This window comes from Peromyscus californicus, unplaced genomic scaffold (assembly GCF_007827085.1).
Source record: "Peromyscus californicus insignis strain IS unplaced genomic scaffold, ASM782708v3 Scaffold_3__1_contigs__length_106647218, whole genome shotgun sequence".
NCBI classification, from domain to species: domain Eukaryota; kingdom Metazoa; phylum Chordata; class Mammalia; order Rodentia; family Cricetidae; genus Peromyscus; species Peromyscus californicus.
Genome location: NW_026294551.1, coordinates 39,149,138 through 39,171,765, shown reverse-complemented (window position 1 = coordinate 39,171,765; position 22,628 = coordinate 39,149,138). Strand labels below are relative to the sequence as shown.

Here is a 22,628-nt window from a genome sequence, read left to right as displayed (position 1 = left end):
CCAAGGAATGTAGAACTGCCTGGGCAGTTGCTTCCATTAAAACTGCTGTGTCTTAAGCCAAATGGTGGTGGCATGTGTTTTCAATCCCAGTGTTTGGAATTCAGAGCCTGGAGGATCTCTGAGATTGAGCCAGCCTATTCTACACAGCAAGTTCTAGGAAAACCAGGGCTACAAAGATAAACCATATCTAGGAAACAAACCCAAAACAATGCTGTGTCTTGTGAATTATGATTATTCCTTAAATTATGACATTATAAACAAACACAAATGAATTTGCCTATGTTTCTGACACAGCATGCATACAACAGAGGGAGAGAGTAACAGGCACGCAGGAATGTCTCCTCAATCTGAAGGAAGGACTGGAAACACATGGAGCAAAGCATGTGACCAAAGAAACCACTCTCAATCCCTGAGAAGTAACTGTACAAAGTGAGATAACTTCAAAGTCAGACACAGGATGACCGGGACATTCCCGCAGCTGCTGGTGCGCTACCACTACAGCTCCTTCTCTGAGAGTCTATAATTGGGGCATCAAATAGGGCAGGTATCTAGTCAGGAACTAGACACACTGCTTGTTCTCCTATGGCTCCCAACCCTTCTCTGCTCACCTGTGCAGCTTTCTTTCTAAAGACCTGACTTACAGAAAAGCCTTGGTCAAAGAAAATCAACCTTCATAGTGGAGTTTATCTCTTTACTTTCAACTGGCCCTAGCCTCTTTGAATCTTTGAGTATCCATCTCTTCCAGGAGAGATTTCATTGCCTATTTCTGCAGGGAAGAGGGGCCCAGATTCCGCACCTGTTTAGGGAATCCTTAGAGCTACAAAGGACACAATCACCACCTGTCCCAGAAGCATGCCATGTCCTTACACAACTGGATGTCCACAAAGCCCCAGATTGCCCTGACTCTCCACAGTGGCTGTCTCCGTGTCAGCTCTCACTCTGACATGCTGAGCTACAAGGAAGCAATTACATCCTTTGCTCACCGTTCACAAAGGGCTAAGTGTGCTGTAAGCAGGAACACAGTGCTAAAACCTGTTCTTGACTTTTCCTGGTTCTCTGTTCTACCTACCAAGGAACAATACTCTAATTGTATTCAGAGAGAAGTCAGTTACAAAATAGAAAAAGCCAGTTTATGGGCAGGCATTTTCTGGAAAGGTCTCTTTTCTATACTTGCCAATTGTCTGTCCTCTGTCACTCCTGTGCTTCTAGCATTACCGAGTAGATAAACTGATTTTTGCATTCAGCCAAGCCAGAGCCAACATGAAGGCAGCCACAGTCTTGGTTTTGGTGGCTTTCTTAGCCATAATGATGGACACGGCCTGTGCTCTGTCTTCTCCCAGAGGTAAGTGTGCTAAGGGGATCCAAGCTGAGAGCAGAGAGGGCTCAAAGGCCACTAGGGCTTGAGGCTCAGATGTCACAAGGGAAATCCATGTGTCCACTGCTTGGGTTGAACTCACTTCCTTTGGTCTATAAGAGTGGTCACTCTGCACTTCTTATCTTTCTTTAGAGAGAGAGCTGTGTCTGACAGAGGCTGGGGTAGAGATCAGGACAGCTCCTCTAATTTGGAGATGGGCCTTGATGTGGGGGTCACTGAAACTGTTGCTCCAGATGAACCTGGGGCATGGTGGGATGAGAGAGGTATGGCTGTCATTAGAGGGTTTACAGCATCTTCTCAGATATAAAGAAGGGGCTGTGGCAGTGGAAGATTCTTTCTACTGAAACTATAGACTTGGGGAGGGAGCACACTTCCCCAATGGCCAGGGAACACTCAGGCCTAAGAGAGAAACTGGACCTGGTGAAGCTGAGGGAAGAGCCCCGGGTGCAAAGGAGAATACAGAATAAGCTAGTTTCTTGCAGGTGACCAGGCTTTCGGACCTCTAGCATCAATTCTCAGCCTTTTTTCTGACTGCTTCAGGCTCCATAAACAACATTTTTTTTAGGATTACAAAACCCTGGAGCTTGTCCCGTTCTGCCCCCAAATACTTTTGGAACTTGTGATGAGAGATGCACAGGAGATGAATCATGCCCTGAGAAAATGAAGTGCTGCAGCAATGGGTGTGGTCATGCCTGCCAACCTGCTGTCTTCAAAGTGAGTATAGTCCTGTGTCTTACTTTCCTATTGTTGTGACACCTTGACCAAGGCAACTACAGAAGAAAAAGTTCATTAGGGTCTTACAGTTTCAGACAGTGAGTCCATGACCATTATGGTGGGGATCATGACAACAGGCAGACAGGCATGGAGCTAGAGCAGTAGCTGAAGGCTTACATCTTGACACACAATAATGAAGCAGAGAACAGGCTAACTGGGAATGATGTGGGCATTTGCAACCTCCGAGGCTGTCCCCAGTGATCTCACCAAACAAAGCCACACCTCCTAATCCTTCCCCAAAATGCTCCAACAACTAGGAACCAAGTATTCAAATGTATAAGCCCATGAAGGACATTATCATTCAAACCACCACATCCTTTCAAGGTATGTCCAAGGGAGTGAGTGAGTTTCCAGGGAAGCTTGCTGGGACAGTCTCATGTGGCTTTGTCCACTAACTGCACACAAGAGTCTGGATGTGTCCAAGAGAAAGAACTGGAAGTACAGGGCAGCAGGACACTGGGTTACATGATCTGTGGCCCTCTCCTCTGCAAAGACAATCCCACAGAGACTAAAGTGGCACAAGTCACCATGACTGAGATTCACATGTTCATAAACTGGGATGTCTCACTCTTCTTCCCCTCCCCAGCCTCAGAGGTCTGTCTCTCCCAGGAGAGCAGGTGTTTTGGGGAGGGAGAGAAATAATGAAGTAGTGGGAGCATTCATTCATTTGAACACCTTATGTATCAGGCAGGCAAGTGTTAGAATGGAGATTAAAAGGTAAACATAACTAAATCAGAAAAACAGGCCTGTGTGTCACCATGAGCTCTGCACCAGCTTCTACTAAGTTCTAACAATGGTGACTAGCTTTGCCTGGGGGAAGCTAAGAGATGTCAGAGTGGAGATCAATGAGGAGAAAGCTTAAGTTAGGATACACAAAGCCCACCAGAAAGGAAAGCAAATTTAGATGGTGGGAGATATGCTGGCCCTCCTTGGGAGATGGGGAAATGATTGCCCTGGATAGCTGTGGTATCTGGGGTGCAGTTGGAGATTGGAAATACTACAACAAGGCAGAAGATCCAAACAGCAATGAGCTGCTAGACATACAGTGAGGGCTGAACAGCTAGACCTTTCTAAAGAGATGAAAATCATGATCAAATTTGTATTGTAGACGGTTGACAGTGAAGAGGAAGATGGATTCGATACTTATAAGTACAGCAGATGACCAGCCCCAGAGGATTTCTTCTGAGTCCACGGAGCCCAAGCTTGCCGACTCCCTAGCCCTAGAACTGCATCCTTAGGAGATGAAGATCTATGATGTGGTGACTGCTTCCTAGTGTCTGTGTCCAAAATAAACGATCCTTAGCATTCTCTTGTTGAGGAGTTCTTCTCATTTGTGCATCCTATTGACTATTCTGATTAGCAGAGCCGTCCCTGTAGCCTCCAGAGAGTCCATGGACACCAAACCACCAGGATCCTGGCAGATTAGGGGGAAAGTTGCTCCTCAATAATCCCTCTTCTCATGCCATCACTGAATCTCCAAACAAGACAGAGAACATAAGAATATTTTCTGGGTGCATTTTGTGACCATCAGTCTGGCCAAGCAAACAATGAACCTGAGCATGTCCCACAGAGCAGGCCTGCTGGAGCTGCATTTACTGGGACAGATTTCAGGAGGAGCAGGAAGGGCTCAGGAACTCCCCATTTAAGGTAATACAACATCCTGCAGGACTGGATCTCTACCTCCAGGAGCACCACCATGACCTCTGGGGTGTGAGTTCTGTTTAGCATGAGTTAAGAGGCTGGGGAGCTGGATCAGTGGTTAACAGCACATGCTGCTCTTCCAGAGGACCTGAGGTCAGTTCTTAGCATGCATACACATGGCTCACAACTTCCTATAACTCCTGCTTTAGGAGCATCTGACACCTCTGACGTCCTCAGACACCTGCCCTCATGTGTACATGTACCCCTACATATACATACACTTAATACACACAATTTATAATAATTTTTAAATCAATAAGAAGCCTGGGTTAGAAGCACCAGTTACTAACTACATGAGTTAGAACTTAATTGTAATGCCTCTAGGAATCTGGGGCCCATCCCTACACTTCAAGCTCAGCACTGGTTTCTGGGAAGGGCTTCTGCTCCTCCCCTGGCCTGAGCTGGATGGCCTACAAGCCATGTCCAGGTGTGATTGCCTGGTTCCCTCAGCATTGTTGGGGTTTATAAAGGATCAGTGATGAAAAAGTAAACCCTTCCTTTTCAGGGGAGAATCTCACCAGGAAACATGTAGACTCTCTTACCTTCCCAAGCCTCCCACCTTTGTCTCCCACATTTGGTGTCCCATGTCCATCTCTATCACAGCACTGCTCCTGCACCTCACATGGCTTACCTTGGAACTCGATGGCCTATGTCTCCTGCTATGTAGTTCCCTCTAGACTGTTAGTTCTATGTACTCTCTCTGGTTCACTCGGTCTGTTTCCTCTAAAGGCCTTTTTAAATGTGTACCTCTATTTCCTGTCAGTTCTTCTTCCTAGGCGAATAGTTTTTCACCCTCTCAGAGTTCACATTTTGCCCTGAGAACTCCCCTCCTGTGGCTACTCCTCTGCTAAATGCCAGCTCCTCACTTGTGCCTTCTTAGTGAAATCTTAGTGGGTTGGTGGGACTGCCCACCCAACAGAGTAGGGTGTCTTGTCAAAGAGAGGGATATTATCATCTGGGTTCATTTGAACCCAATTGGTCAACCACATTTTGTCCAGTAGGTGACTCTGTGTTAGGAAGCTCTCTCAACATCTTTCAGTTAGGGTCAACCAGATAAATAAGTAGCATAAACATTAAGAAAGGATGGCATTGTTGCACGTTGGGGGCTTCCCTTGCCAGCTGCAAACCTGGACAGACAGCCTTCATGGTAGTTCAGAATCCCTTGGCTAGAACACCCTCATCAGGGGAGCCTCGGCTCTGCTCCAAAAGTATCTCCACGGACTCAAGTCTCTCCAGCACAGCTTGTCTACGCTGATTTCTCTTAAGGTTATTGATTTTTGATTGAACGGCTGTTATGAGATATGGTTCCAGCCACATCTAGATAAGCATTTGAATGCTAGACTGCAACATGACTGAGTTGGCACACAAAATTAACCACCACAGTGCCCCTGACTGAGGGCATCCCCTCTTTAATAGCTGTCTCCCTTGGTGCTATATTAGCTAAACTTCAGTGTTAGGGAATAGGGAGATGGGAAATGGAAGGAGAAACTCCTTGGAGATGGGAGATCAGCCTCCATCTACTGCATGTCTCTCCTCTATGTCTCTCCAACTATAATATTTTGTTATTCTGACCCCACACAGGACTGATTTTTGTTGGAATCTTCCTTCCAGCAACAATCTTCCTGGAACAAGGTGGAGCAGGAGAGAGCAGAAAGTAACCCACAGGCCTTCCTCCAGTCTAGCTTCTCTCTGTGGTCCCCATCCCTTTCTGTACCACGCTGAACACCTACCCCTTGCCAACACAAAATACCAGAGATTCTCCTCAAGGGTTTCAGAGTCTTTCTGTTCATTACAAAAAGATTTCAGACATACCCAAAGAAGCTAAGGGTCACCTCATGGCAGGGGGCGGGGGGTGTTGAGGGGAGACGGGTAGTGTTTCCTTGCTAACTGGTGACTTTCTAAATGCTTATTTACTTGTGTGTACACGTGTCTGTATAAGCACATGCTACAGTGTACACGTGGAGGTCAAAAGACAACTCACCAAAGTCGGTTCTTTCCTTCCACCATGTTGGTCTCAGGGATGATGGAACTGAGGTCATCAACATTGGCCTTTACCTTCTGAGTCATCTCACCAGCCCTGACTGCTTACTCTCTAAAGCCCAGGAGATCCTAAGAAAGTGACCTATAATAATAATAATTATTATTATTATTATTATTGTTATTATTATTATATATTTACCCTGAACTTATTTGTTACTTTGAGTCTTTTATTGCTATAAGAGATTATAAAGGAGAAAGTTTTCCTGTTATAATTCAGAAATTCCTTACATTTCTATATTGCAATTTTTGCTTGAAAATGGACCAGATCTTTCTTCTGTCATCTCTTTCTGCCTTGGTCCATTCAGGATTCTGTGGTAGAACACCACAGATCGAGCAGTTCCCATCTGCATGCCATGTGTCTTAGACTGTACTGTGACGGTACAGTACTTCCAGTACCTGTTTAGGTTCGAGTGCACTTGACCATGACAAACTACCCCAAACCTTGAGGATTTAAAAACAAAACAAAAACAACAAAATAATCAACCATTTATTAGCTCAAACTTCTGTAGGTTGGTTGGACAGTCTAGTTGGGCTCATCTCAGTGGCACCTGCACCCACCTGGCTTTCTTGATGGTAAATGGAAGATCAAAGTGGACCTCATGTACATGCATTGGGCCTGACAGGCTGGACTGCAGGATGCCTGGGTCACGTGGGTTTTGATGTCGGTGGCAGGATTCCAGGATCATAAGAAAGAAAGCACAGACCTACCCCCATGTCTCACTTGCTCTGAACATCTCACTGCTCATTAGCCACAATCAAGCGTCTACAAACCATGCTTAAAACAACAGCTGACCGTATAATTCAGTCTTTAGATGATATCAAAGGGAGATTAAGAGTCTGGTAAAGAAGTGAGTTTTATAGAGACACACAGGGTTCCAGAGGGATCTTGTTTTCCCCATTTAGGACAGGAGGATCCTTGTCTACATTTGCTTGACAGATAATCACAGTGTGGAAGTGGGATGGTGTTGTGACTACTGCCATTTTGGAAATTACTGCATTTCATCTACTACCCATACATATTTCTTCAATTTAAACATCTTTAAAAATCCAGACAAATCTTGCAATAGATAGCAGGTCACAGTTTAATTCGCACCGTTTCTTCTTCTTAATTGCATAGGAAATAGTGGTACTTCTTAAAATGGATTGTTTCTTAGATTCAGTGAAATCCAGTAAATGTGACTGACTAGTCAACTGTAGGACAGGTAAATCCAGAATTCTCTCACCTCGGCACCAGCCCAACTTTTGGCTTTTGGATGAGTTCTCCTCTAGTTCACAGGAAAGGGACCTAGCATCCAAAGTTTCTCAAAAAGCCTGGAACTTTTTTTTTTTAAAGACAGGGTCTTTCTACTATTTTTAAATAGTCCAGGCTGACCTGGAACTCACAGAGCTCTCCCTTCCTCTGCCTCCCAAGTCCTGGGATTACAGGCCTGTGCCACCATGCCCGGCTCCTAGGTCCTTTTATAAGACTTTTTTGGCATTTGTCTAATGTTTTGAAGGCTGCAGAAAAAGACAACACAGCAATCTCTAGGGCTTTCAAGCAGACCCCAAATGCTGGATACCAGCTTCTGAGGATGGGAAGAGCAGTTCCATGGTGGCCAGAGAGTTTGTCTGTATTATAGAACCCCTCCTATGTGCGATGTGTTCTCTGTTGGAATGTATTTAACAGGCTTGACTCGGGAATTGATTGGACATTAAGTGTTGAGTTCAGGAGTGTTGCTTGCTAAGCCCTACAATCCTGGCATTTGGGAGGCTGAAACATCACAAGTCTGGGTATGTAGTAGAATTTTATCTCAAAAAAATAAAAAGTAGTAAACATATAGCTTGTAAGTGAACTAAACAAAGAGTATGATTGTTTTACTGTGTTTTCTTTCCTTGCTATTTCTTTTTCCATTTCTGGTCTCATGTCTGTATGTATAGCTGTTGGGACTTTAGCTGAACACTTGTATGCAGGTCTGTGTAACCTCACTGTCCCTTTGCCCCAGTAGACTAGGGAAAGAAGAGGTAGTATTCTATCTGCCCATACTTTCTTTAGCTGTTAGTACTTAGCACCTCACACTGGAGTCCACCCCATGCATATTCTGAGCATCTCTAATGATGGTCCAAGAACAAGGCCAGCTCATGTCATTCCGGCTTGGCCTCTGCGGGGGATTACTCACTGCCAGGCCATCTGTGGCTTGGGCCTATTGCTCTCAAACATGCAAAACTCTCCAAGGATCACACTGGACTCATTCCTATCAAGCCCCTCTCTATTTCTATTCTGGGAAGAAAGGGCATAAGAGAAACAGTATCACTGTCTCCATAGAGTTCAGAAGCCCTGGGAGGCATTGGGCTAGAGAACACAGTGAATTGCTTCCTCAATCTCTTTTGTCCGCCTCTAATCTGGGCATGTGACTTCTCCCTAACAGCCTCACCCAATTCATGCAAAGCTGCCAGTCAGGTGGCTCTGCCACCCACTGTTTGGACTTGAATGAGTCCAGAGCAACAGAGACCAGACTCTCCCTGAAAGGAAGAAGGAAGTCTCACAGGTAAGCAGAGCCCAGCAATGACACTTTGCTGCAGAGGGGGAGGGAGGAGACAGATCACTTGTGGAGTCTGCACTCTTGGTTTATCCCCGGCCACCATGGGTTAAGTTTGCAAGGCCATGGAATAAAAAGAAAAACAGACAAACTGAAAATAAGTTTTCTATCAACACTGTGAAATATGGAAAGCTGGAACTCAAGCTGCCACTGAATTCTCTGCCCAGAACCCTGCAAACTCCTGGTGGATATTGCTCCCAGCACAAGCATTGAGACATACAGTTGGAATCCATGGATGCTCAGCTAGGACTTTTGATTGATTATAAATTATATATACAATCAAAATTACCTCAGTCACTCTGTACGGACTTGACTTGTCTAAAATCTGTGAATGGACTTGGGGAAGGAAGAATATAAGAGCCCTCTTTGTATTGTCTCCAAATGACTTTTCTGTAAATCTAAAAAACCCTTCCAAGTCAAAATTTTTCACACAGAGAGCTATGTGGGGTAGGTATTTCCCAGGGGTACTCCTCCATGATAATAAAGCCAAGTCCCATGGGCTATTACATGGATTAGGTGGTTACACAGGTAGGAATTGACTCTTGCCTCTGGCATTTTGATCTTGGATATCCCATCAAGTTGAATGTATTGCCCAAAGTTCAAACCTCTTAACAAATAACACGTGGCTTGCTGGTAGTGCACTTATCTACTACACATAAGGCCCTGGGTTCAACCCCAAGCACCAGGGGTGGGGAAAAGAAGAAAAAAAAACAACATTGTTTCTTCCTCAAGGGCATGTTGCCTGTTAAATGTAAAATACTAAGAATGTTGAATCTTACCAGGTCTATCACAAAATAAGATCCTGTAGATAACATCTGGTTTGTAAGACACTGAGAAATCAGGCTGCATTTCAGCTACAAGTGTCCTTTCTTCTGCCCACTAGCTTTTATAGGACTGGGAGGTCCTGTGCAAGGTGTCAGGAAAGAAAAGTCACCAACAGTCCTATCCAGCTGTGGTCCCCTAGAGCTGCAGTAGGGACCTGTCTGGTGAGTATGCCCATCAGTACAACAGTAGCGTGACGGTTATGGTGACAACCAACAGCTCTCTGTTTGGATTTGAGGCTCACACTACAGGAGGGAACTCCTATCTTGCATGGCAAATCTGGTCAAGAAACCACGATGAGGTGATATAGGGGCCAGTAGGTTTCTACAAAAGCATAAAAGCCAAATAAATTATCCAATAAGGACAATAAAATAACACAATTAAAACAACGTTATCTAACACTGCAAAAGATATTTTTCTGAAATTAAATGCAGACATTATGTTTGATAATTGAAGTTCGTTGTGTTCTTATACCATAATGGAAAATCTGGGGCCAGTGAGACAGTTCAACAGGTAAAGATGCTTGCCATCAATCATGATGACCTGAATTCAATCCCTGAAATACACATGATGAATTGAGAAAACTAACTCCCACAAGGTGTCCTCAACCTCCCCATCCACACTCTGAGACACCCCCATCCATACACACTTGCCTCACAACCACCTGTAACTCCAGCTCTAGGGTATCTAACACCTGTTCTGGTTTCTAGAAGCACCAACACACATGTGACATTTATGCACACAGTCATATACACATAAATGAAAGACACAATCTTGAAATGAAATGAATTGCTCAACTTAATCAAATGCAGCATCTCTGAATTCAACATTTTAAAAACGTGAGAGAGAGAGAAAAAGCCCTTGGTGGGGAAGAACCATCTGTTGTAAATCTACTATCAGCCTTTCAAATTTCAGACATTTGCGCTATGTCAACTCACACAATGTGAATAAGAACGTACTCTGGGCAGGCTCCTGTTACATTAGCACGATTTTGACAATGAGTGAGTTCATTCTCAGTTCTCCCTTCATCCAGTTTGAGAAACCTGGGAGGTCCCCATGATCATGCTCACATGGAGCAATTTGCTAGGAGAACTCACAGAGCTCAGAAAAGCCACTACAGCCATGCTCATGGTTTTATTTTGAACTGCAACCAACTACACATAAAAACTGGCAAAGAGAAGAAGTAGCTAGGCAAAGGGCCAGAAGGCTCCAGGCACAGAGAGCCCAGTTGTCCCTGCCCAGCAGAGTCCCAAGGGCAGCTTTTGCTTCTGCCACTGGAAAGGTGTGGTGATGTCCGTGGAGTATTACCAGCCTGGGGAGCTCACCCTAACAGACTCCATTCTCAGCAGGAGGGATTCTCTGCCTGTTCCCTAGAGTCACCTGGAAGTTTTCAAACACCATGCCAGTGCCCTTGAGTCACATTCATTAAATCAGGTTCTCTGGATGTCTCCAGCGGGGTGATAGACGTAAGGGAATAAAATTCACATACTTACGAAGTACACAGGTTTGTGTGCATTCCCAGTTTGGGCAACCTCAGCACTATCTAATCCAGAACAGTTCCACAACTTCCTAACTGTTTAGGGAGACATCCTCTGCTCTTTCCTTCCTTCACCCCTGCCCATGAACCCGATTTCCATCTTGAAGCACTTTCCTACTCTGGACATTTCACAGAAGTGGAATCAAACACTATCTAGTCTTTTAAGTCTGGCGTCTCCCAGTGTTTTCACAGTTCATCTGTGTCACCACAGCCAGCAGGACTCGGATCTTTGTAAGGGATGAACAACAGTCCATGGTATGCTGGAGCCATACACGGCATCTGTGCTACCTCAGTTAGTGGGCATTTGGAGGGTTTCCATCCTGTGAATTTTACAAGACGCTCTCACCAACACTCAGGTAGCAAATTTCCACTGAATGTGTTTTTTATTCTATTACTCCATTATCTGACCACTCTGTCTGACTTTCTGAAGAATTTCCAAATTAATTTACAGAATCTGCTTCCTTCTCTTCCCACCAGCAGAGGATGAGGGTTCCAGATTCTCCACAGTTTTAATCAATATGTGTTGGTTACCTAGCTTTGTTTTTTAATTGACTAATTAACTGATTAACTGTGTGATGCATAAGTGGGGGTAAGAAGACAACTTTTGGGAGCCAGGGATCAAACTCGGGTTGTCAGGTTTGGGGACAAGCGCCTTTACCCATCAAGCCATCTGGTCATCCTGGTACCTGACCCTGGGGCCTAATTCAAGCTAGTCAACCACTCTACCACTGAACTGTAACTCCAGCCTCATGCTTTTTTGTTTTACTTTTTATTTGGAGACAAATCTCACTCAATTGCCCAGGCTGGTCTTAAACTTGCACTCTTGCCTCAGACTCCCGGAGTGCTGGGATCCTAGGTATGTACCACATACCTGGCAAAATACAGTAGCTTTTCGTGTGATTATATGATTATTAGCCGTTTAAATAAATATCTTCTCTGGAGAAACATTTTTCATACCCCTTTGCCCTTTTAAAATTGGGTTGTTTTCTTTTTGTTCTTGAGTCACAGAAATTCTTCACCTATTCTAATCTAGTCTTTTTGTTGTTGTTGTTGTTGTTGTTTTTAAGTCAGGTTCTCTCTACACAGTCTTGGCTGTCCTGGAACTCACTATGTAGACCACATGATCCTCACAGAGAGCTGCCTTCCTCTGCCTCCCAAGTGCTGGGATTAAAGCTGTGCACCACCACACCCAACATAGTCCAGTTATAAATATGTGATTTGTAAAGATTTTCTCCCATTCCATGAACAACCTCTCACTTTCTTGTTAGTGCCCTTTGATGCATGAAAGTCTTTAATATTGATGAAATCCAGTTTTTGTTTATTTTTTTATTCTATCTGGTTTTTACACCACATTTTTAAAATGATTATTTAATCCAAGATCCACATCTATATGTCCTTTCAAAAGTCTTTGAGTCACATCTCCTCCTCCTCCTCCTCCTCCTCCTCCTCCTCCTCCTTCTCCTTCTTCTTCTTGTTTTGCTGTTTATATTTGATGATGTAGTGTGTCTGTGCACATGAATAGAGGCCATGCACACACAGAGGTCAGAAGACGACATTCAGGAGTTGGTTCTTTCTTCCCACTTGGGTCCTGGGGGTTGAACTCACATTGTCAGGCTTACACAGCAACCACTTTACTCCCTGGGCCATCTCACTGGCCCATGAGTGAAGTTTTCATATGTGAGAGCAGGGATCCAAATTCAGTCTTTCTCATGTTCAGGAATTTTCCAGCACCATTTACTGAAAACACACTTCCCCCTTGGACTGAAACTGGCATCCTTGTTCTGTGTGCAGATCATGTTTAAAGGACAAAGTGCCAGATCAATTGTAGACTGTGTCATATTGCCAGATCATCTCTAGAATCTGTATTTGCTGAAGTGGACCATTTAAACTGAATCTTTTGAATGATTTCCCTATCCCAGTAAAATAATATGCTTAGTCTTGCTAAATGGTGAACCCCCAAATATGGGATATTGCTTAATTTATCAATACTTGGCAATAATGGCAATTTCATATATATTTACTGTTTTAAGTGACATGCTTTTTAAAACTTCAGCTGCATTTATGAAATATGCACTTCTTTTTCAGAATGTTTCAAAAATTATTCTTCACAGCAGGGAGCCCCCTCCAAGAAGAAAAAGAATGAGAACATGTTTGGCAGCCTTTTTGCACTAGGTCTTTTCAAACACGTTATTCTGTTTCATCCTGAAGACTTCTTATGAGGCAGATATTCATAACACCCCAGTTTTCAGGTGGGAAACCAGAAAGGGACAAAAGTCTTTTCCTACACTCGCCTGGTGTGTTGCTCTCTAAGTGCTTCCTGGAGTCGCTTAGACAACACTGCAAACATAGACACCTGAGGACACTGTCAGTACAAAGACAATCTTAAACCAATTCATTCAGAGTTTGAGCAATTATAAGCTAGACAAAACAATGAAAAAGGAAAGCAACTAACCAATCTTCTCCACCAAAGCAGGCTCCGAGAACACCAGCCAATTACATTATATGGCAGTATTTATAAGAAGCTGAAGGGCCAGAAAGAAACAACACAACTAGTTACAACTTAATGGTTAATTGGTTACAGAGCCTCCTGCAAGTGCTGAACTACACATCGGTAAACTGCAGTTTCCAATAGGCTTAGTACAGAGCTTGATCCAAATTAATGGCTTCATCCAAATTGCACCCATTGGTGCCTGTGTCGCCCAACTTGCACTGAAGATTAGTGTCATGGCTGCTCCTCCAGAGGAAGCTGAGTCTGGCATTTGGATCAGGAGCAAAGGTAGGAATGGTGGTGGTGGTGGTGGTGGTGGTGGTGGTGGTGTCCATTGCGCCATCTGTTGGCTGCTGCTGTACAGTGCAGACCGAGGAAATACCTGTAAACCTCACCTTTCTTCTGTTAATCTTCACACCTTTTCTAAATAAATGCTATCAGTATTTCTTTTTCTTTTTTCTTCTTTTCTTTTTATTTTTTGTTTTTTTCAAGACAGGGTTTCTCTGTGTAGTTTTGGTGCCTGTCCTGGATCTTGTTCTGTTGACCAGACTGGCCTTGAACTCACAGAGTGCTGGGATTAAAGGCATGCGACACCACTGCCTGCCCACTATCCGTATTTCAATTGCAGAGAAATTGGGCCTCAGAGATATGGCACATGTGTCCTCAATCAAAAAGCTTATGAATGGGCTAGCTGATGTCTTTGCTTCCAAAACCAAAACACTTTCCTGCAAATCAGGCCACGCCCCTAAATACAGCAGTCATGAGAAGTCAGGGTCTTCCTCTTTCTGCACATTCCTCTAAGCTGTACAGAACAGAGTAAAAGCTCCCAGCATCTCAGAGCTGTGACCACAAATGTGAGTGGCAGTGGCTGTCCCTACTGACTCCCTCACAGCAAAGCTCTGCACTCGGGGCAGTTTCTTCTGCTCACATTCACCTTCTTCAGCTCTGAGCAAAGGCTAGCTAGGGCAGAGAAATTCTTCTCAGTGTGTCATCTTTCTTAATGGTTGGGCTTTCTCTGCAGCCCTCTCCCCTTTCCCTAATCAGGACCCCAAAGTTACTATATCCATGAGCTTCCTGACTTGGGCAGTGGGGACATCTATTCCCGGTCATTGTTCTGGTTTGTGAGCAAACATGGCCACTAGTACCACAGGCTTGGCAGGTGTGAGGAGGTTTCTTCTTAAATCTCCCTTTGAAGTTTTAGTTCGAAAGCTCTGTCAATTCTTTCTTAGCTCTTTGCTTTCATGTAAGTTGTTTATGTTTTGGGGCTGGAGAGAGGAACCTTTTCTCCAGAACAGGAATTGAACTTTCAGGGAACCCAAATTCAGTTCCCAGAACCCACCTAGGGCAGTTCATAATCACCTGTAACTCCAGGTCCAGGGGATCTGATGCCCCCTACTGGTCTCTGTGAGTACCTGCACTCACATGCACATACCCACACACAGACACATACACAATTTAAAATTTTGAGAAACAATAAATCGTTTTTTAAAAGGGTACTCATTTCATAGGGATCTCATGACAAGTGGATGAACCTCGATGTGAACCATTTATCTGGAAACGGCACAACAATGTTTTTGGAAAATGGTAGGGAAACCCCACAGGAAAGGGGAAGTGAGAGTTGCTGTCTCTGCAGACATCCTTCATCAAGAGGGAGTATTACTCACATGTGAAGAGAACCCACCATGTTTAGTGTGCTGTAAATCTCTAATGGAATCCCAGCGAGCCTGCAGCCCTCTCCTCTTGCTACAAGTTTGGATAGCATCGGTTCCCACAAAGACTCATGTGCTTCTACCTTGGTTCCCAGTGTGATGGTGTTGGCATGGGACAGGGAACTCATGGACTTTATCTAGGTCCTTAGAGGACCACCCTCATAATGCCTATCTCATGGGTGGGTTGAATCTTGCAGGGGTGGGTTAGAATCATCTAGAATGGGTTCTTATAAATGTGTGTGCCTGGGTTTTCCTGAGCTCTCCCTTCCTGAGTCACCATGTGATCTCTCCCTTCTACATGCAACCACGATGCCATCCACTGTTTTGATGTAATAAGAAGGTACTCACCAGTAGCTGATTAGACAAGGCCACACCTGATCTTAGACCATTTGCTTCTAAAACTATAAGCCAAACAAACCTTTTTAAAAAGAGAGTTGCCCAGCTTCAGGTATTTTGCTATAGCAACAAGAAACAGACTAACATAAGGCTCATTGACAATCCTCCATGCAAACCCACCACACAGTAATCCTGTACACATTTATGAGTTTTAAGACCTTCTCAAACTGCCTCAAAGAACCTTTTATAATATAAGAAATGTTAGGGAACCCACATAGTACACTATCCAATGACCCAGTGATATTGTTAAAGGCAAATAATTTTACTGTCTACAACAGGTTTAAGAAACAGCAGTGTGGGCCGGGCGGTGGTGGCGCATGCCTTTAATCCCAGCACTCGGGAGGCAGAGACAGGCAGATCTCTGTGAGTTCGAGGCCAGCCTGGGCTATCAAGTGAGTCCCAGGAAAGGCGCAAAGCTACACAGAGAAACCCTGTCTCGAAAAACCAAAAAAAAAAAAAAAAAAAAAAAAAAAAAAAAAAAGAAACAGCAGTGTGAAGTTGTTCTGTCCTATTTGGTGTTTATGAGGGATACACAACCTCATGCAATAAACTACTTTCCCTAAAAGACAGGGGTCATTGTAGGAAGACTCAGCAAGATTGTTTGTTTGTTTGTTTGTTTGTTTGTTTGTTTGAGACAGGGTCTCATTCAGGTAGGCCCAGAACTCACTAACCAGCCCAAGTTAGTCTCAAAGTCAAAACAGTCCTTCCTCCAACTCCCAGATGCTGGGGTAATTGGCCTGAGCCACCACACTTGGCTCACCATTGAGTTCAAAAATTACACTGCTAGGCTATTACTGATTATTGCTTTGAAATCTCAGAGTTTCCCTACAATTCCTCCAATGCATTTGTTTGTTTGTTTGTTTTTTGTTTGTTTTTGCTTGTTTGGGGGTTTTGGTGTTATTTTTTTCTTTTGTTTTGTTTTTCAATACAGGGTCTCTCTATGTAACAGCCTTGGCTGTTCTGGAACTTGCTTTGTAGACCACACTGGCCCCAGACTCACAGAAATCTGCCTGATTCTGCCTCCTGAGTGCTGGCATTAAAGGTGTGTGCCACCACCACCCTACACTAATGCCATTATTTTACAAGTGAAGAAACAGAGGCAACAGATAATGAGTAAGAAAGACAAGCCCTCCTCTCTTGTCTTCACTCGCATCACCTAATGTGTACTCTACAATCTGACATATCCTATCATCTGGAACACTTTATAGTGTTTCCATTTAAAATTATTGCCAAACATATTTCTGTGCCAACACTAAATAATGTTCTTTTGAGACAGGGTTTTTCTGTGTAGCCCTGGCGGTCCTGAAACTCACTCTATAGACCAGGCTGGCCTCGAACTCAGAGATCCGCCTGCCTCTGCCTCCCAAGTGCTGGGATTAAAGGAGTGTACCACCATGCCCAGCCTATGAATAAATCTTATTCTTTGGGGATTAAATGAATTTAGTTAGTGGATCTACTGTAGTTCACTTAACTAATAGGCTTCTATGATCATTTCTTTTTCTTGTCCTATTGTGCTGATTGCTGTAGTGAACATGGTGTAACACTAATATTTTGTATGTCTGGGAAGATGATTCCTGCACATTCCTAGGAATGAAATTGTAAGGCTAAAGATTATAAATATTCATTTCATAAATATTATCAAACCACGAAACAAATGTTTAGGTCACAGATGGTTTCCAGTCATTGTATTTAACGAGTAAAAACTTTTATACTTTTATAAAGGAAAGATTTATTTTCCAGGTACTGGTCTAAGTGCTTTGTAAAGTTTATTTCTTTGGCCTTTAATGTCCTTAATATAGAAAAAAAACATGTGTTTCTATCGATGTTGATTATACTCTGATACATAAAGAGTAGAGCTTTCCCATAGTGCTTTGGGCATGAGAATATATGTCTCCTGTAGTGTGAGATCGGGTCAGGTGCCTGTGGGGAACAGGGACGCTCCTTTGAGTGTGCTCCAGAATTATTGTAACCCTCATAGATAAACATTTCTTTGGGGGAGGGGAGTGACAAATTAAGCCTTTCAACAGAGAACTATTTCATCAGTTGAATGTTGTGGTTACAAGTCACTCACCCTTTTTCTGATGCCCACAAAATAATTTATTAAGGATATCATTTTCTTTCTTTTGGGAGAATGGGGGAGAGTGAGGCATAGTTTTATGCAGGCCAAGCGGACCTCAAACCTATAAATCTTACTATGTAGCTGCAGATGACTGTGAACTTTTGATCCTCCTGCTTTGACCTCCCATGTGACTGGTCATATGCCACATCTACTTATAGCATCTATTAGAACAATGTATCTAAATTCAGGACTTAAGGAAGGATTCTGATTACTGTACCCTGTAGACAACTGCCTCCTTCTGATACCTTTTATTTTTCCCAGAAGAATAATTTAATCATAATACAGTAAGTGTACACTATAAAGTATAATTAGAACATTGTGTTGTTGCTAGAGTTTTCCTGCCTGGCCCACAGTCAGGACAAATCTCTCTCACCCGCCAGTCCCAAGCCGCTCAAACCTGATCAAGTAAACACAGACACTTATATTGGTTACAAACTGTATGGCCGTGGCAGGCTTCTTGCTAACTGTTCTTACAGCTTAAATTAATCCATTTCTATTAATCTATACCTTGCCACGTGGCTTGTGGCTTACCGGTACTTTACATCTTCCTTATCCTGATGGCGGCTGGCAGTGTCTCCCCTCCCAGCTTCCTGTTCTCTCAATTTTCCTCTCTGTTAGTCCCGCCTATACTTCCTGCCTGGCCACTGCCAATCAGTAATTTATTCATTGACCAATCAGCAACACATTTGACATACAGACCATCCCACAGCACCTCCCCTTTTCTTTTCTTAAAAAGGAAGGTTTTAACCTTTACACATCTCCAAAGTCAGCTTGGTATATTTGGGAATTTGGGCGTAGCTTCTCTTACTACTTCCTGCTGGAGGGGGGCGCTGTATCTTCTGGGGAAACAAAGAAAATTTTAGGATCATGGAGTAGTCCGTGAGGCTGTATCATCTGAGCCAGTTGTCTTGAAACGGTTCTGGATGTTGGATCATCTGGGCCATGGTGTCATCGGAGACCTTTCAGGGGGTCTTGGCTGGTCAAACCTGATGTATCTTACTCTGGAACAAATCCATAGCCTCTTGCTTTTCTGTGGAAACAAAAGAGACTCTTTTCCAAAGCAACATATCCTTACATCCAAATTTTGAAGTCAAAGTATCTTTAAAATATACGTACTGGTTTAACTCAGCTTCCTTTACAATCAAACATCTCTCTGTAGTTAAGAATCCCAAAGACAACACAATCCAGACTCTCTGTGTAATAGTCATCTCTACGTGGCTTATTTTTTATATTAATTTTACTGTCTCTTTAAAGACTTTATTTTTTAAAACCATGTATTTGTTTTTATACTGTATATATCACCTTTTTTTGTCTCTTTCAAGCCTACGTATATTTTACACACATTTTAAACTATTACATCTGAATCTGTCTTATTGTGAATCTGTTGCTTTAAGCTGCAGCATCTGTGGCTGCTGGCTCCGCCCACCTCAGTTTCCCAACATGGCGGCAGTATGCTTACCGCCAGCTCTGGGAGCTATCGTGGGTCTATGCTTTTATCCAAGCAGCATGTAGCCCAGAAACCTCTTTTTTTTTGTTTTGTACTAGCAAAGGCTAAATCCACAATGTAGCTTAATGTGCCACTTGCAGAGGCCTCATTCCCGCCATACTGCAGGTCAAGCGCGCACGCCAGCAACCCGCCAGTAGCTCAAACCGGCAGCTGCCGCTCATTTGAGAGAGACAATTAGGAAGCTGTTTTTAGCTCCATTTTAGAATCTTTTTTTCTCAGGTTTTAGGTGGAAACTCTTGCCACCACGTTGGACGCCATTTGTTGCTAGAGTTTTCCTGCCTGGCCCACAGTCAGGACAAATCTCTCTCACCCGCCAGTCCCAAGCCGCTCAAACCTGATCAAGTAAACACAGACACTTATATTGGTTACAAACTGTATGGCCGTGGCAGGCTTCTTGCTAACTGTTCTTACAGCTTAAATTAATCCATTTCTATTAATCTATACCTTGCCACGTGGCTTGTGGCTTACCGGTACTTTACATCTTCCTTATCCTGATGGCGGCTGGCAGTGTCTCCCCTCCCAGCTTCCTGTTCTCTCAATTTTCCTCTCTGTTAGTCCCGCCTATACTTCCTGCCTGGCCACTGCCAATCAGTAATTTATTCATTGACCAATCAGCAACACATTTGACATACAGACCATCCCACAGCATTGTGTATAAGTTTTCTCTAGAACAAAGACATTATAATGTAGACTAGATTTCTATTAAGCTACATACATTAGATATAATAAACAAACTATGTCCTATTTAAACATTACAGAACTAGTAGCTGGGGGTTGGCCAAGACTGTGGTTTCCCTATCATGTGGTTACTAAAAATGCAGCAGTAATCTCACTGAATCCCTGTGAATCCCCCTGCCCTTCTCAAAGGAAAAATCTGTCTCAGAATCATCTTTTTCAAATATAAGAACCTTTGGGGTGGTTAACATTTTAATTTCTCACTGAGTATATATTTATTCATACTCATTAGAGATGAGTCAGAATCTACAGAAAAAAAAAGCTATAATGCCACATCAAAAGAGAGCCATCCTTACCTTGTTGGGCCATGTGCTTCTTATGTTCTTTCCTATTGTACAGAATAACCACATGTGGTTACAGGTTGTGATTTTCCTAGATTTTTTTAAATAGTACATATTGAACCATTTTCTCAGACCTGTAACATACACTGACCTTATTTCCAAACAATATATTTGTAAATGTAGGCACACACACACACACACACACACACACACACACACACACACACACAGAGTTATATTGATGTGTTTTACTTTCCACCATTGAACATTTAAGTGTTTCTAATATTTTCTCTTTATTTACACCCGGACTATGAATGTTTCCATGAAGAGTCAAAGGGTTAGGACGTTAAGTTGTGTAAGTCAGAGGTTTCCTTTGCAGCCATTCAGTCCTGCCACTGCAGGGGGTGTCAGAGGATTCATAAATGAACCACTCGGATGGCACTGTTCCAGGACCTCTGCCCTCTTCCTTGCTAGCTGGAAGCATTTCCGCTTTCCCTGGGATAAAAGCTCAATTACATCCTGTATCCTTCTGTGCATTGACTCAGCTAACTCTTGTGCTACCCCAGTTTTAAAATCCCTTTCTTTCTCAATTAGGCCTACTGATGTCTGTTTCAACCAAGGCTAACCTGAAATTCCCTACTGAGCCCTGCCCCCTTTATTCCAGGCTATGGCACCCCCTTAGCAGCTCCACTGAGTAGGGGAGCCCCACGACAACTAGAAGTATGGAAGAATAAGAACAAAAAACCCACTGGACTTAAACCTCAGGATATTCTCCCCAGTGTGTCATGTGCACTGTGAATGTGCTACCAAGCTGGGCTCACTTTGTCCCCACTACACAAACTCTGAAATGAAGGGATTTACAAAAGAGAAATGAGGACACGGCCAAGGATGGAGACAGGTAGAGATCTCATCTCCCTGAAGACAGAGTTTCCAAATGGCTGAGGAGTGGGGGAAAGATGCTTAGTAGTTAGGAAGTAATCAGCGCTTCCAGCATGTGTCATCAAACTCTCATGACCCCCACATCAGGTGACCTCTATCCCTCTAAAATAGCAGCTGGCCCCATAGGAGCTGGGATGCAAGGAAAGCCGTGGTCCATCACCCACCCACCCACCCACACACACACACACACACACACACATACACTCCTTCTCTTCAGTCATACTCCTGTCACCTAGAAGGAAGAGATGAACCTGAAATGGAAAGCAGGTCAGACTCTTAGCCCTGGCATGATGGATGTTGGATATGCTCTGGCTTCTATTCTCTTTAATTAAAGGGCTTCCCATTTCCAGCAAAGAAACTGGAATATCACAGACACCCTAGGAAGGCAGCACCCAAGCACTGTGGAGCCACAGCAGAGAGCTCTTCTCTTCTGCTTCACACTGTCTCTCTCTCTCCATGGTCAGGAAAGCTCCATGGTCTCCATGGTCAGAATCGTAGATGGCAAGTCTGTCCCTGAGCATCTTGTCAGTCTAGAGAATAAGTGTGTTCAGGGTGAAGCCATCATTTAGCCACAGGCCTGAATTCAGAACACTTGGGTCTCATCCCTTTAGACACAGGAGCCTCATAGCCAGGCCACTGGGTGGGATGGGGGACCTGTGTGCACTCTGGCCTGGTTTCTCAACACCATGAGGATGCCAGTCTCTCTTCTGATAGACAAAGTCCCTGCTTCTCCTGCAGGAGAATACTTCTTGTGCTTGCCCTCTGAAGCTGTAGGCATGAAAGCATTGTCCTACTCTGCACCCCAAAAAGACTAGTTGGAACATCCTTTAATTTGGCTTTCTCTGTCCTGCTTCCATCTCCCTAGTAACTTTTCTCCTGCATTCTCTGGACATCTGGGACATCTTATAAGCTATAGCCCCAGATTGTCACTCTGTTGTCAATCACAGGCTATTCCTCAGATTTTCTTTCCTGCCCTATGTAATTTCTTCATATCTAAATTGATGACAAAGTCTTTAGCTTTGTTTTTTTGTTGTTTGTTTGTTTGCTTTGCTTTGTGTTTTGTTTTTGAGACAGGGTCCCTCTGTGTAGCCCTGGCTGTCCTGGAACTCACTCTGTAGACCAGGCTGGTCTCCAACTCAGAGGTCCGCCTGCCTCTGCCCCGCCAAGTGCTGGGATTAAAGGAGTAGTAACCACCTCCTGGCTTTTTTGTCGGGGAGGGCCTCCACTGACTATCTAGGTGGGTAATGAAAGGCTTGGTCCTGACATTTGACCCTCTAAGTATAAGTAACAGAATCAGCCAAATACTAAAGCAAGGGAAGCCGTTTCTTCAAGAGGGCACATGTGTGGCACAAGGACCACTCCTCAGTCCCCTGTCCCTGTTTCTCAAATGCAGCCCGTCACCCCACTGTCAAGAAGAGAATCAGGCACTCTCATTGAGATGACATGGGGACAGAGGCCTTGACCCCTTGACTTAAGTGTCTTGTCGCAGACTGGGTCTCAGTAGGAACACCAGACCGAGGGAGAATAGGTTGAAGGTACTCAGGATAAGTGGGATTTGGCGAATGACAGACAGACATAGACATCAGAGTATGTTGTGAACTGTTGTAATTTTATTTAGATCAAGTAGTG

At 43.8% G+C, this 22,628-nt stretch overlaps 1 protein-coding gene across 1 annotated transcript; it reads left to right on the top strand.

Moving 5' to 3' along the window:
- The first annotated feature begins 1,260 nt into the window (after positions 1-1,260).
- LOC128122546 (WAP four-disulfide core domain protein 18-like) lies at positions 1,261-3,311 on the top strand. The gene is made up of 3 exons (XM_052758201.1): positions 1,261-1,342; positions 1,941-2,089; positions 3,258-3,311. Exons 1-3 carry the CDS (start codon positions 1,261-1,263, stop codon positions 3,309-3,311), a joined length of 285 nt encoding a protein of 94 aa, XP_052614161.1.
- Positions 3,312-22,628: the final 19,317 nt, after the last annotated feature.